The following is a 15495-nucleotide window of genomic DNA, read 5'->3' on the forward strand; positions in this document are numbered from 1 at the left end:
GCAAGCTTTAAGTCAAGACAGGCGACACATTTATGACTTGTGACAACTTCCCTCTTTAAACCCTTTATTCATTAAGAGACACACATGAAACACCTGAAAAAGCCGGGTGGGAGCTGGTCCTGGAGCCCTGTGCCTGTCAGTGAGGTAGAGGTTGTTCCTGAGACGGCTGGAACGGCTCCTAAAGGGAGCCTCATGGCTCCTGATCATCAACTGTGACTTACAAAGTTACCTCGTCAGGTCCTTCAGAGTTAACCCTGCATGTAACCCGTGACATTACACAGCCCAAACTGGCTTCAAAGTCACAGCCTTCTCAGTGCTGGGATTATAGGCATATGTTATTATGCTCAGCTTCAGGAGCATTTTTTAAGCCAATGGAAAAAAATCAGCTAGGTATGTGACAGGATCCCCACAAGTTCAGGAGCCAGTCCTGTGTACACAGGGAGTTCTAGGCAAGCTTTAGCTACAATATGAGACCCTGTTTGGGTGGGAAGGAAGGGAACAAGGAGATGATGGCTCAGTGCTTAAAGTGTTGCAGGGCAAGGAAGAAGATCCTCAGCACCCAGGGCAATGCTGAGCAGGCATGGGCGCCCTCCTGTAATTCCTACGTTGGAAGATGGAGGCGGGATCCTCAGAGCAAGCTAGCTACCAAGACTAGCTATCTGAAACCAGGCTCGGTGGTGCACAACTGTAACCCCAGCACGTGGGAGACAGAGACAGGAGGAGCTGTGAGTTCGAGGCCAGTCCGGCTTTTTTGTTTTGTTTTGTTTTGTTTTGTTTAAAGACAGGTTTTCTTAAACTGGGCATGGAGGTGCATGCCTGTAATCCCAGCACTTGGGAAGCAGAGGCAGGCAGACCGATGTGAGTTCAAGACCAGCCTGGTCCACAAAGTGAGTCCAGGACAGCCAAGGCTACACAGAGAATCCCTGTCTTGAAAAGCAAACAGCCAAACAAAAAGACAGGTTTTCTTTAGTCTTGTTGTGAAATATCTACCAGAGACGACCAAGTAGCCATGCATGGGTTCAAGCAAATATAGTCTATTAGTCCTTGGTATTTGGGACCCGAGCCTTTCTCAGGGTGAGTTTTTAATCACACACATAAGCCAAAAAGCAAGGTACTACATTAGGGACTTTCCCACAACTACAGAATTTGATTAGGTCTTTGCTTTTGTTTTTTGGCAGGTGTAGCTGCCTATGTAGTTCCAAGGCCTTAATAGTACTTTCCTCAGGGCGTCAGCGTCTGAGGGCCTGTTAAAAGTTTTGGTCGTCCGAGAGCTTGAAATGTAAACCAGGCTGGCCTTGAACTCACCGAGATCTTCGTGCCTCTGCCTTCCCAGTGCTGGGATTAAAGGCTAGGCTCCAACCCTTATGACTCTGACATGCCGGGCGGTGGTGGCGCATGCCTTTGATCCCAGCAATTGGGAGGCAGAGGCAGACAGATATCTGTGAGTTCGAGGCCAGCCTGGTCTACAACGAAGAGTCCAGGACAGCCAGAGCTCTGTTACACAGAGGAAACCCTGTCTCGAAAAAACAAAAACAACAACAACAAAAAAGACTCTGACTTAACATCCTTCTGCCTCAGTTTCCCTTAGCCTCGAGTCGTTCTAACAGTGCACTGCCACGCCCAGATGCGTAAAGGATTTGGATTTCCCAAGGATCCCACGCTGATCTGCTGCAACTGTGAGATCGGGGATATCTAAACCAAACTAGACAAGATCCGTGCATAACCTCAAGCGGCCCCGACCCCAAGCCCCCAACTCCTTCCCGGACCCGGGCGGGGGGTGGGAGACACACACCCGGTGGCCAGCGCCACTGCCCCTCCGCCTCTCGCGAGACAGCAGCGGGGCCGCACCTCCTTCCTCTCCACAGAGACTCTCCCCGCCCCCGAGGAGCTGCGCAGCTTCCTCCGGAGTAGGGAGAACCTAGGACGTGGCGGGGCGGTCGGAGACTGGAGCGTCGCGCAAAGAGGTCCCTCGAGCGGATCTTCCGCGCCGCAGTCCAGCCGGGGAGGGCCGACGCATCTTTAGGGGTACACAGCGCCTGCGGGCGGAGACGTAGTGCGCGCGCGCAGGGGCCGGAGCACCGGGGCCTGAGCGGGGCGTCACACCTGCGTGGGCAGGGGCTCGCCGGGCTCGCGCACGCGCGCTGCGGGGCCTGCGGGCTGTGGGGACCGGGGCGTTGTGTGTCACTGCCAGGGAGCGCTGCCGCTGGGGTGGCGCCACTCCCCCGGCTTCTCTGCTCCGGCTCAGCTCCGGGCGGGTCGGGAGGATGGCTTCGGAGATGGAGTCGTCGCTGGAGGTCAGCTTCTCGTCCAGCTGTGCGGTGTCAGGGGCGTCCGGGTGTCTGCCTCCCGCCCGCTCCCGCATTTTTAAGATCATAGTGATCGGCGACTCGAACGTGGGCAAGACGTGCCTGACTTACCGCTTCTGCGCCGGCCGCTTCCCCGACCGCACCGAGGCCACGATCGGCGTGGATTTCCGAGAGCGAGCGGTGGAGATTGATGGCGAGCGCATCAAGGTGAGCCGATGGAGGGGTTGTGGGTGTGGGGGGATGTCTCTGCAGAGGGCAGCCAGGGTTTGGCAGGTGTCCAGACCGCACCTCGGTTCTGCGCCCCAGGTGCCCCACGCTGGCGTGGAAAGTGCATCTGTATACAGCAAACTTCGGAGGCAGTGTTTCCCCCACCTCTAACGTGCATCAGCTTTACCTGGGCTATGATTTGATAAGTCCCTAAAGGATGCACATGCAACAAGCTTGTGGACCACACTTTGAGTGTCAAGGGTGTAAGGGCTATAATCGCCCCTCCCCACCCTCCAGCCCCACCCCCTATTGCCTGAGTGAGTTATGGCCTGGGAGTCTGGGGAATATGACCGAAGCAAATCCAGACATTTCTCAAGCATAGGAAACTCCGTTATAAGCCGGGCGTGGTGGCATTCGCCTTTAGAAGCAGAGGCAGGCGGATCTCTGTGAGTTAGAGGCCAGCCTTGTCTACATAGTGAGTTCCAGGAAAGCCAGGGTTCTCTTACACAGAAAAACCCAGTCTCAAGCAAGCAAGCAAGCAAGCAAGCAAGCAAACAGACAGACCCAAGACACTCCAATTTCAAAACAAAACCTTCGTTATTTCTAGGAATTTATTTGAGCATTGCACAAATGCTAAGTATTGTGGAAGTAGAGCATTATTATTTGAGCATTGCACCAATGCTAAGTATGGTGGAGGTAAAGCCTGTTGCCTTTGAGGCGTGTTCTGTATTCTCCCATTGAAGTATTTACATGTATGTGGTGGTTTTTAAGCGGTTTGCCAAAGTCATATCTCTTGATGCTAGCGCAGACCCTCTCCCAGGTGGCTTCTGTGGCATCAGACACTGTAATTATAGTAAGGAAGTCCAAGACAGCCAGATTGGGATTCGGAAGTGCTGGATTTCTGCAACAGTAGAGTAATGATCCTTGACAATGTAGGGGCCTCCTGGTGCTGTAAACCTTGACACTTTATTGCAAAACCACTAAAGGTTACTTAATATACTCCTTAACACTTGTGAAACTCGGGGAAGGCGGGAGGAGGGATGGGCGGGGGGAGGTGGGGGGGGGAGGGTGTAGGAGGGCACCCACGTCTTTAACCTTAGCATTCTGGGAGATAGAGGCAAGTGGATTTCTGTGACTTCAAGATCAGCCTGGTCTATATAGTGAGGCCCAGGGCAGCCAGGGGTTTCTCAAAACAAACAAAACAACCCCCCCCCCACCCACACACACATAAAAACCCTGAGAACCACCTTGACTTCCTTAAGCAACTGCTTTTATTTTGCTTTACGCTGCAGTTCCCTCCCTCTGTCTTCTTGGAACAGGTTTGGTTTGTCCCTCCTACCCTCTACCCTTGAGGCAGGATGTTTGCTTTTCTTAACTCAACCCCCTCTCCCCACCCTCAGAGAAGCCTTTACCCCTAACAATAAAGGGCAAATCATTTGAGTTAAGAGATGGACTCGTGGTTGGGGCACATGTGTGCACAAGCGCCTGTGTATGTTGGGCTAAGTCTAGCCTCTGGAGGTTAATGTCAGGGCTCCTCCTCAGTTGCTCTCCCTCTTTCATTTTGGAGGCAGTCTCTCAAGGTATCTGGAGCACACTGATTCCAGGAGACTGACCAGCAAGCCCTCCCTAGGGCTGGAATTATGCTGTACAGGTGCTGAGGGTCCAAATTTAGCTTGGCAAGTACTTACTTACCTGACAGATCATATCCCTAGCCCTGGAAACGTTTATCTTCAACTTCTTCTTCAGGCTGCCAGTATTGACATTTGACTACATTGTAGTATAAAGGAAGTAAAGGTGACTTATGGGAATGGGGTGCAGCTTGGAGGTAGGCACTGACTAGGATGCTCAGAGTCCAGTGCTTCATCCCTAACAGAAGCTAAGGAAAGAGATTTGTGCACATGGCAACAAGAGCTAGTTAAGTAAAAGGTGACTTCTTTCTTTCTTCCTCCCTTTCTTCCTTCCTTCCTTCCTTTCTTTTTTAAGTAAAACTAGGTTAGGTATGTGTCTTAGTTAGGGTTACTATTGCTGCAACAAAACACCATGACCAAACACCAAGTTGGGAAAAAAGGGTTTGTTTGGCTTACACTTCCATATCCCTGTTCATCACTGAAGGAAGTCAGGACAAGAACTCAAGCACGGCAGGAACCTGGAGGCAGGAGCTGATGTAGACCATGGGGTGCTGGCTTGCTTCCCCTGGCTTGCTCAGTCGGCTTTCTTATAGAACCCAGGACCACCAGCCCAGAGGTACACAATCCACTGTGGACTGGCCCTCCCCCACTGACCACTAATTGAGAAGATGCCTTACAGCTGGGTCTCAGGGAGGCATTTTCTCCACTGAGGCTCCTTCCTCTCTGATGACTCTAGTTTGTGTCAAGTTGGCACACAACCAGCCAGGACAGTACAGAAGCTTGTGGAAGCAGGAAAGCTTCTGGTGTGTGCATGGTTTGAGGGGTGAGCAGTTGTGGGGAAAGTTGCCCAGGCTTTGAAGCCCGGCTAACCCAGGTGCAAGCATGAGCTAGTGAAACTGTGGCTTGAATTTCTCTCCTGAATTGGAAATTTAATTCCCAAGCTTCTAAATTAATGACACTTGGAGGTGGGACATTTAGGAGGTGATTGGGTCCTTTGAATTTATGAATGGGTTAATCCCTTTATAGATTAATTAGACTAATCTGTTGACTGGTTAAGGGATTAGTTCATTCATAGATTAGTGAATAAATCTCATTTATGGATTAATGGGTTATTGGGCATGTCTTGTCCACCTGTAAAACTGTGAACCAAATAAACTTCTATTCTCTGAGGCATATGGGCTGTGTGTAAGGCTTTTTGCTTTGCTCTTGGTTTTTTTTTTTTTAATTAATTAGTTTAGAGACAGTCTTCCTATGTAGCCCTGGCTGTCCTGGAAGCCTCTATGTACCACGTCTGGCCTCATAAGTCACGAGACTCACTTGCCTGCCTCGGCCTTTAACCCCAGAACGTGGGAGGCGGAAGTAGAAGGAGCCCTGAGTTTGAGGCCAGCCTGGTCTACAGAGTCCAGTGCTTCTCAGCCTGTGCCTTCCAACCCCTTTGCGGATTAAATGACCCCTTCACAGGGATCACCTAAGAGCATCAGAAAAACACAGATATTTACATTACAATTCATAACAGGATCAAAATTACAGTTATAAAGTAGCAGCGAAAATATTTTTAAGGTTGGGCAGTCACCACAACATGAGGAGCTGTGATTATTACAGGATCTCAGCATTAGGAAGGTTGAGAACCACTGACATAGTGACTTCCAGGACAGCACAGAAACTGCATCTTGAAGAACCAGGAAAAAAAGAAAAAAGAAAAAAAAGTTTAGGGGGATAAGGAATAGTCCCTTACACCTAGGATCTGTCTCTCTCTGTCTTTCTCTCCAGCTTGTCAGCTTGCTCAGAGCATCTGACAGTTCACCTTACAATCCCATCTGCTAGGGAAGCATGTGTTGGTTTGGTAGTGGTCTCTAAGTACTGTTACATATTTTGAGACAGGGCCTCTCTGAAAGTGGGGCTTATCTCTCCAACCCAACCTTGAACTCATGAACCTTTACCTTACAGACAAGCACACCTGGTTTTTCCAGTGCTGGGGATGGAGTCCAGCGCTCTGTATAAGTGGGGCAAGTACTGTGTGAGCTAAGCTCTTTCCCCATCCCTGTCTGTATTGAATCTTTGTAAAACCTTTCCTAAGCAGGCTGTGCTTGTGATGCCTTTATTCTCAGCACTAAGGAAGCGTAGATAGGTAGGTCTATGTGAGTTTTAGGTCTGTCAGAGCTACGTAATGTGAGGCTGAGCCAGGAGGGGGGCCTTAAGTTGAAGGCCAGCCTGACTATTCAATGAATTGTGGGCCTCCTTGTTGCAAGAAACAAAAAAAGGCAGCATACCTTTAACCCCAGCATTCAGATCTATTTGAAAAAGAGCTCCTCAGGCCCCGCAGTGGTGGCACATACCTTTAATCCCAGGGGCAGGTGGAGCTCTGTGAGTTCGAGGCCAGCCTGGTCTACAGAGTGAGTTCCAGGACAGCCAAGACTACGTAGAGAAACCCTGTCTCAAAAAACCCAGAAAAACAAAACCCAAAACCGACTCAAGCTATGCAGCTAGGCAGTTGAATTGTGTGTCCACAGCTTCAACAATCTGGTAGCCTTAAAAAGCGTCTTCCTTTTCAGTCCCAGGCCTGTCGAAACATACACACAAAAGAAGGAAAAGAAAACTCTAGAAATTCTGTACGTGCTAATTGATTTCTGAGTGCTACGCACATGTAATTGAAAGAGAAAAATCTTATTCACAGAATTTTGGCAGCTGAATAGAAATGAATTCCTTTAAAAATGTATTTGACTTTCAAATTGGCTCTCCCAGTCTTCATCCATGTGTTCCTTCCTGACTGTCTAGCTGTCCTCTGTCCCAGCAGTCCCATGGCCGTGCGTGCGTGCGTGCGTGCTTCAGTAGAGCCTGATATTTGGAGGTTAATTCCAGTCTCCTATCAGATCAGCACTCAGTCTTTAAACCTATCAGTGCCTCTCTTGTTTACATAGAGAGAAGTGAGACTTTGCCCTGTTAAAGACTAGATATTAATATTAACTAAGGAGAAAGAATCAAGTATCTCCTCCAAACTGGGTGTGGTGGCGCACGCCTGTAATCTCAGGGAGACAGAGGCAGGTGGATCTCTGTGAGTTCAAGGCCAACCTGGTATAGAACAGCCAGGGTTGTAACACAGAGAAACCCTGTCTTGAAAAACCTTAAAAAAAAAAAAAGCAGCAAAACAAGATATCTTCACTAATAAATAAAATATTTAATGACTGATTTTTGGCAAAATGGATATTTAAGCACAAAGAATGATAGTATGGTGTAGGGAATAACAAACTGTGAGAGACAAATGCTCTACTTCCTGTTTTTATGTGACATGCAATGTAAGAATGAGTTCTGTATTTCCTATGCTGGGGCTTGAGCCCAGGGCTTCCTCACATACGCTGTGTATGCCAGGCCTCTTACCACCAAGCTATACCCCACGGCCTTTTTTTATGTGGTTGGAGAAAAGAAGCACAAGAATGAGATTTCATGATAAATGAAAACTACATCTGGTTCAGAATCTAGCAGGTGATCCTTTGGTAGTCTTTATCTTTTAGTCCCTAAATCCAGCTAGCTTCCCGCTGCAGCTTCTCCCATTCTCCCATCGTCAGAATCCTAGCTACAACATTATCTCCCAGGGGTGGAGTACTGGTCAGACGTGTTCAGGATGGTGGGTTTCATCCTCAGGACTCAGGGGGCGGGGGGGGGGGGACGTCAAACGTCACAGCAGCTCAGCTGGTCTCACGTAAAAGCTAACACAGCCTTCTGCCCTTTGCCTTCAGCCAAGTCACTTGCTGGTTCCCCACTGTGTGCTTGGAGTGTCTCTCCTGTATACCTCTGCAAGACTGTCGTTCAGCTTCTCTCCTACGTGTCCCCCCCACACACACACACAGCCCTCCATCAAACCATCATCCTCTCACGGTACTACGCAGCTGTCTTCCTGTGAGGGCGGGATCAGTCTATCCGTGTTGGAGTGGGGGGGAAGCTCAGGGCCCAAGTGTTCAGTTATGCAAACAGGTCAGTTGGTGGGTTATCCTGGAAATCCGAAATTCGAGTGAAAAAAAAAAAAGTCAGTGAAAAGACAGGGGACAAGCTGGGCAGTAGTGATGCAGGCCTTTAATCCCAGCACTTGGGAGGCAGAGGCAGGCAGATCGTTCTGAGTTCGAGGCCAGCCTGGTCTATAAAGTCTACACAGAGAAACCCTGTCTCCAAAAACCAAAACTAAAATAAAACAAAAAGACAGGGGATAGAGGGCAAAATCCTGGGTGAATTTTGAAGCTAAAGCCAGAGGTTTCAATAACTGTTTTTTTGTTTTGTTTTGTTTTGTTTTTTGTTTTAATGATGAAGAGGCTATAGAGGCAAATTGCAGGGACCACAGGTAATAACTCCAACAGGCAAGTCCTGGAGGTGATGGTTCCAGGAGCAGAGAGTGAGGTGAAACATCTACTTCTAGGACCACGGAGACATTGGATTTTTGTTTTGTTTTGTTTTGTTTTGTTTTTCAAGACAGGGTTTGTCTATGTTATCTTGGTCCTGGACTCGCTTTATAGACCAGGCTGGCCTCAAACTCACAGCAATCCGCCTGCCTCTGCCTCCTGAGTGCTGGGATTAAAGGTGTGCTCTACCACACTCAGCTGGACATTGGATTTTATTTTATTTATTTTATTTTATTTTTTGGTTTTTCGAGACAGGGTCTCTCTGTGTAGCCTTGGCTGTCCTAGACTCACTTTGTAGACCAGGCTGGCCTCGAACTCACAGAGATCCACCTGCCTCTGCCTCCCAAGTGCTGGGATTAAAGTCGTGCGCCACCACCGCCGGCCTGACATTGGATTTTAAATAATGTTTTCTTTTGTTTTTTTTTCCTAGACAGGGTTTCTCTTGTAGTCCTGGCTGTCCTGGGCCCGCTTTATACACCAGGCTGGCCTCAAACTCACAGAGATTCACCTGCCTCTGCCTCCTAAGTGCTGGAATTAAAGACATGCGCCACCATGCCCAGCTGTTTTCATTTATTTTTATTTTATGTGTATGGGTGTTTGTGCACCATGTCTGTGCCTGGTGCCCAGAGGATGTTAGGTTCCTGGAACTGGAGTTACAGGCTGTTGTGAACCAGACCCTGGTCCTCTTCAGGAGCAGCAAATGCTCTTACCTGCTAAGCCGTCTTTCCAGTCTCTGAATCTTTACATTTTAGGATGTTGCACAGGCTTGTCTCAAACTCTAGATACTCTTGCCCCAGTCTAGTAACAGGACCATTAGCAGCAACATGCCTGGCAGAACATTGCATTGCATTTATCTAGAGATGCTTTAGTTTTAAATTTCATGTACTTCCTATGTGCACGCACGTGTGCATGTGTGGAAGTCAAAGGACAACCAGTAGGAGTTGGTTTCTCTTTCCACAGTGTGGGTCCTGGGATTGACCTAAGTACCAAGTACCTTCCCTGCATGAGCCATCTTGCCAGCCCTGAATACAGGCTTCAGATACCTTTGTTTGAGACAAAGTCTTACTAAGTAACCCTGGCTTTCCTGGAACTCACAAAGATCCACCTGCCTCTGCTGGGATGAAGGCATGCGTTACCACACCTTGGTAGAATTTTTACACCTTTGGAGGGATCCTTAGGATTTTTAAAAAAAGATTTATTTATTATGTATACAGTACTCTGATTATATGTACAACTGCACCATAAGAAGAGGGCACCAGATCCCATTATAGATGGTTGTGAGCCACCATGTGGTTGCTGGGAATTGAACTCAGGACCTCTGGAAGAGCAGCCAGTGCTCTTAACCTCTGAGCCATCTCTCCAGCCCTTCATTAGGATCTTATCTGACAAATCTGTAATCAGTTCCTAGATACAATATTTAAAAACTGAGGCCAGAGGTAGCCGTCCTGTGATGGCTCCTGTTAGTAGGATGCAAGCTTATGCTCAGCTCTGCCTTATGCTTTCCTTGGGAGGCTAGTTTCACTCTTAGAAAATGTATGTTGTCAGACATCAAGGGGCAGGGTTACCTGTGACACGTGACGTGCTTTATCTGTTCTCCCTGTGTGTGTGATCGTGTGTGCACCTGTGTGTGCAGACACACATGGAGGCTAGACTTCCTCCTCAGTTGCTCCCCAGTTTGCTTGTTTGCTTTTCCGAGGCAGGGTTTGTCAGTGTAGCCCTGGCTGTCCTGGACTTGCTTTGTAGACTCAGAGATCCGCCTGCCTCTGCCTCCCTATGTGCTGGGATCACAGGCATCCTGCCTTCTCTACCTTAGTTTTGGGGACAGGCTTTACCTCTGGAAACTGAACAGTCCAGCTAGCCCTGCTGGCCTGCAGACACCCTTCTGTCCTCACACCCCCATTGCTAGGGTTATAGGTGTGACTGAAGCATCACCTTCTGTGAGTGCCCAAGACAGAACCCAGGCTTCATAGCCATACAGCAAACACTTTACCATCTCTCCGGGTCCTCTTCTTTTCAGTCCCGAAAGACAGTAGCTTTCCTGGGACACCCTCCTCCTAGGAAGGCCGGTTGTATGTTACTAGCTCCAGTTCTGCCCTTGGGTACCAAAGTACCAAGAAAATATGAGAAATCAAGGTTTATAAATAGTTTATGTTCCTACCCTGAATAAAATTAGGCTTATATGAATTAGGACAAAGGAAGACTATTGAGAATGATGAAAACTGGGCATCAGCACTCGGGAGTCAGAGGCAGTGAGTCTCTGTGAATTTGAGGCTGGCCTGGTCTACAGAGCGAGTTCCAGCCACTCAGGGCTACACGGTAAGACGCTACTTCAAGGGAAAAGAAAATGGATAAAATAAAGACCTTTGGATTGAAGGAGCTGGCAGGTTTAAAGCTCATCAGTGGCGTGTGTGTGCCCGTACTGTTGGCCTGAAAGTTTGACTTTGCTTTCTATTTCCCCTCTAGATCCAGCTGTGGGACACTGCGGGCCAAGAGCGGTTCAGGAAGAGCATGGTCCAGCACTACTACAGGAACGTGCACGCTGTTGTCTTCGTGTATGACATGACCAACATGGCCAGCTTCCACAGCCTGCCTTCTTGGATAGAGGAGTGCAAGCAGCATTTGCTGGCAAATGACATACCTCGCATTCTGGTCGGAAATAAATGTGACTTGAGAAGCGCCATTCAGGTGCCCACAGACTTAGCCCAGAAGTTTGCTGACACGCACAGTATGCCTTTGTTTGAGACCTCTGCTAAAAACCCCAATGATAACGACCACGTAGAAGCTATATTCATGACGCTGGCTCATAAACTCAAGAGCCACAAGCCACTGATGCTTAGCCAGCTGCCAGATAACAGAATTAGCCTGAAACCTGAAACAAAACCTGCGGTGACATGCTGGTGCTAAGTCATAGGCGTGGCCGCCGTGGGCCTGACTTGTCTAAAGAGACTTCTGAAGGGTGACGGTGATTATGTTCATAAGAGCAAATCTTAAATATAACAGATCACCCCACTGTTACTGTTGTTAGTCCACCTTTTGTACTTTGCATCCTCTTAATCAAGTTTGTCACTGAGATAACTTATAGAAAAGGCCGGTTCACAGCTGGGATGGAAAATGAGGCAAAGCTGGGATGACCCAGGCCATCTTTCCAGTGCCAGCCAGACGAAGGTGGCCTCAAGTTAGCATGCTGGGACTCAAAGGGTCAGTCTTGTTAAGAAGTGCTGTGTCCTGCACACATCCGGAGCAGAGCTGGAGCAAATGGCGAGGTGTGCTTTGCTTTACTGTGTATCTGTAAGCACTAAAAACTAATCAAAGGAATCCAGGCAGTTCTAACAGGAGTTTATGTTAGCCATGACTTAATCGAAATACCAGATATTTACAGAGTTGGTTCTGGTGCCCCTTGTCCTCTGTTCCCAGTCAATTGGGTGGCTCAGGCCTGGATTCAGTCAGCGTCCATTTGGCCGGGGCGTCTACGTGTGTTCCTGTAATAGTATCGTTGAGTCTTTTGTTTTGTTTTGTTTTTTGAGACAGGGTTTCTCTCTGCAGCCTTGGCTGTCCTGGACTCACTTTGTAGCCCGGGCTGGCTTTGAACTTGCAGCAATTCCCCTGCCTCTGCCTCCCTAGTGCTGAGATTAAAGGCATGCACCACTATGCCCAGCTATGGATAAATGTTTTAAATGCCAAATTTTATGGCCACAAACTGTTCCTTGGTATGGAAAATGAGTTAAATATTAAAAAATATCTTATCTGTCCCTCAATGATGAAAAATAATTTTAAAAGATTTTTTTTCTCTAAGTGCTTCTAGCTTGAATTTAAGACTTTGCACATTTCCATTGAAGCTGTTACAGAAAGACACATAAGCTGGGTTTAGCCTAGTTTCAGGTTTTTCTGTTTCATTATTCTGAAGGTCCCAACCGGACAATTCAGTTATGAAGGCAAAATGTATCTATTTAATAAACTAAGTGAAAGTAACTTTTAAGGGATGATTGTACAATTTAAATATTAATTCAGTAAATACAGTTAAATAAATGTTAGGGCCCAGGTTGGCTTTGAGTAGCCTGGGACGAGGGTGGCCTCAGACTTACAGGTACCCCCCTGCCTCATCCTCCAACTGCTGAGGATTAAAGGCTTCCTCATCAATACTAGCCCATTACCCTTTTCTTAACCATGCTAGAATTAAAGATTAAAAATGTCTTCTATCTAGATGAGTGCTGACTTGTGAACTATTTTTCTAGTGAAACGTAACGGCTGTGGTAACTGGCGACTGTAGGCGTGGTTTTTACAGAAGGGAGCCTGTTCATTGTTTTCAACACTTGTACAACTGTGGAAAGAACTGATACGCCTTCCAAGCACGTCTGTGCTTTTCTCATGTACTGTCCTCAGTACTTTTTTTTTTCAGTACTGCTAATTCATAATGTTTTTTTTTTTTTGGTAAGGAGTTAATGAGCATTCTTTACAATTCTGTGAAAAGCATTATTTTTAACTTTAGTATTTATTAATTAAAACTTATTTGTATCTCATTTGTAATGACCCACCACTTTAATTTTTAGTTTCTTATTTTAAAAAGATACAGCAGGACTAAGGCCTTTAGATGTAGTCCAAAGTGTTTGTAAAGCACTCTATTGACTGCTGACATCATTTCCAAAATGATGGTGAGCTCATACCTAGTATCACACATTTTGTACCTCTAAGTTTATTTTAGCTGGCAGTTAACTGGAAGTGTCATATGGTTTAGAAAAATGTTAATTTGAGAACACCAAAGCAGTTACTTTACGAACCACTTGGTTGACAGCATATTGCTTTCCATGTTTCCTCAACAAGCTCATAGTCCTGCTGTGAGGCAGTGTCCCTCTCACATGTTTCCCACCAACTACAATAAATCTCTGCCGTGAAGAAATGCCATGGTGTTTCCTTTGTTTTCTGGGTTGAATATAAAATCGACAAACATACCTCCTCTTGTGTCTGCTGTGGTTTTCAGAAAATATATATAGCTTGCAGTTTGTTAAATTGAAAACCCAAAATCTGATATTTAGTTCATTCAAAACCTCATTTTGGATTGAGAGTTTTTGGATTAGGTATTCTCAACCAGTGAAGTTGAGATCTGAAACAAGGTTTCTCAAGAATACTCAGTGTGGGGCTGGAGGGATGGCTCACAGGTTAAGAGCATTTGTCCTTTAAGTTCCTGGCACCATGTTGGTGCCTCCCAAATCCCTATAACTAAAGCTCCAGGTGGTCTGACACCCACTTCCGAGCTCCACAGGCACCTGCACACACACACACACACACACACACACACACACACACACACACACACACAAAATGATAGGTAAGTGCATAGATGTCACATTAAAGAATAAATTAGACTTCCTTTTGGAGTAGTTTGACCAAGAGTGAGCCCAAATTTGAATTCTTCACTTCTCTGTCCGTGTCTTCCATCTGTAGTTTGTGGTTTCTGACCTGTCTGTAGCCCCTGTGTTGTGTGGGTCTGATCTGCCTTCATTGCCTGCCTTGTGCTGCCTGTGTGTTGCTCGTGTTCCCAGCAAAGAGCTCTGAACAGCACAGGAACTTCTGAGCAGTACAGTATTTATTGAGCAGCACAGGAAACAGGCAACATGGTATGGGAAAGAAATGAGGGCTTCTTTACAGAACTCTTTAACAGGTTTACATGGGAAGAAACTACTGACTTTAACTGTCCCACCCGGTTGTACAGTTTGGGCGCAGTGGCAGACACCTGTGATCCCAGCACTCGGGAGGCAGAGGTAGGTTCTATTACAGAGAGGAACCCCGTCTTGAAAAACCAAATAAATTAATTAGTTAATTAATTAATTAAAAAATAAAAAATATAGCCTGGTACGGTGGCACACACCTGTGATCCCAGCACTCAGGGAGGCAGACGCAGGTGGTTCTCTGTGAGTTCGAGGCCAGCCTGGTCTACAAAGTGAGTTCAGGACAGCCAAGGCTACACAGAGAAGCCTTGTCTCAAAAATTAATAAATAATAAAAATAAAAAGTTAATTAAAAAGAAAAAAGTGAGAAGCAACTGAGAAGGAGCTTACTGCAGGAATCTGACTTGTGTCTAGCTTGTTACCTTGGACTCAGAGCAGGGCTGACGTTGGACCCTTCATTTTCCAGCTGAGCCCCACACGGGATGTCCTCATTTTCCCTTGAACAACTAGTGTTCTCCACTTTTCTGGCTCAGTAGGGAGGAAAATGTGGTCACTGGTTATTTCTGATCATTGGATGCTGCAACCATCTAGAGAAAAATGAACTGATTGTCAGTTCCAAGTTGAAATTTCTAGAATGGACAGTTCATTGGCCTGGCCAATCAGGTACTTGCCCAAGGCCATTATCTTAAAAAAACAAACAAAGCAGGTAGTATTTGCAGTTTAGGAGGCAGGGATATTTGGGGGAAGAAAAGTAAAAAATAAGTGGCAGGGACAGCCTCACAGAAATGTGGGCAACAAATAAGTCGCTTTTACAGGGTAGCAGCAGCATCATACTTATGCTGGGAATTCTGTGGCTAATCATTCATGAAAATGAGGTCATGGTGACAGTCAACTCACTGTAATAGCCTAAAAGACAAAGCTCTAACTGGCACAGCTCCAGGCTCCACCTGCCTCTGCCTCCCTGAGGGCTGGGATTACAGGTGAGTGACGAAGCTGGCAGAACACACCGTGTACCTATAATCCTAGGAAGTGGAGGCAGGGGGATCAGAATTTGAAGGTCATCCTCACAGTGAGTCTGAGGCCAGCCTGGCTGGATTCTGTCTCAAGACTGACTGACTGACTGAATGAATGAATGAATGAAAGAAAGAAAGTTTAAAAGGTGGACAGTACTGTGCAGTAGTAAAGTTTTTGCCTGGGATACTCGAGACCCTAGTTTCAATACCCCGTACCCCAATACAATAAATACATAAAATAAAAATACAGAAAGACTAAGAGGATTTGGGGTGGCTTTTACAATCGTCAGG

General features: G+C 46.9%; 1 protein-coding gene across 1 annotated transcript; it reads left to right on the forward strand.

The window, feature by feature from the left end:
* Positions 1 to 1884: 1884 nt before the first annotated feature.
* On the forward strand, positions 1885 to 13423 carry RAB33B (RAB33B, member RAS oncogene family). The gene is made up of 2 exons (XM_084769848.1): positions 1885 to 2513; positions 10993 to 13423. Exons 1-2 carry the CDS (start codon positions 2265 to 2267, stop codon positions 11431 to 11433), a joined length of 690 nt encoding a protein of 229 aa, XP_084625974.1. The 5' UTR covers positions 1885 to 2264; the 3' UTR covers positions 11434 to 13423.
* The last annotated feature ends 2072 nt before the right edge of the window (positions 13424 to 15495 follow it).

This window comes from Acomys minous (genome assembly GCF_964271855.1).
Source record: "Acomys minous genome assembly, chromosome: 19".
Classification (NCBI taxonomy): domain Eukaryota; kingdom Metazoa; phylum Chordata; class Mammalia; order Rodentia; family Muridae; genus Acomys; species Acomys minous.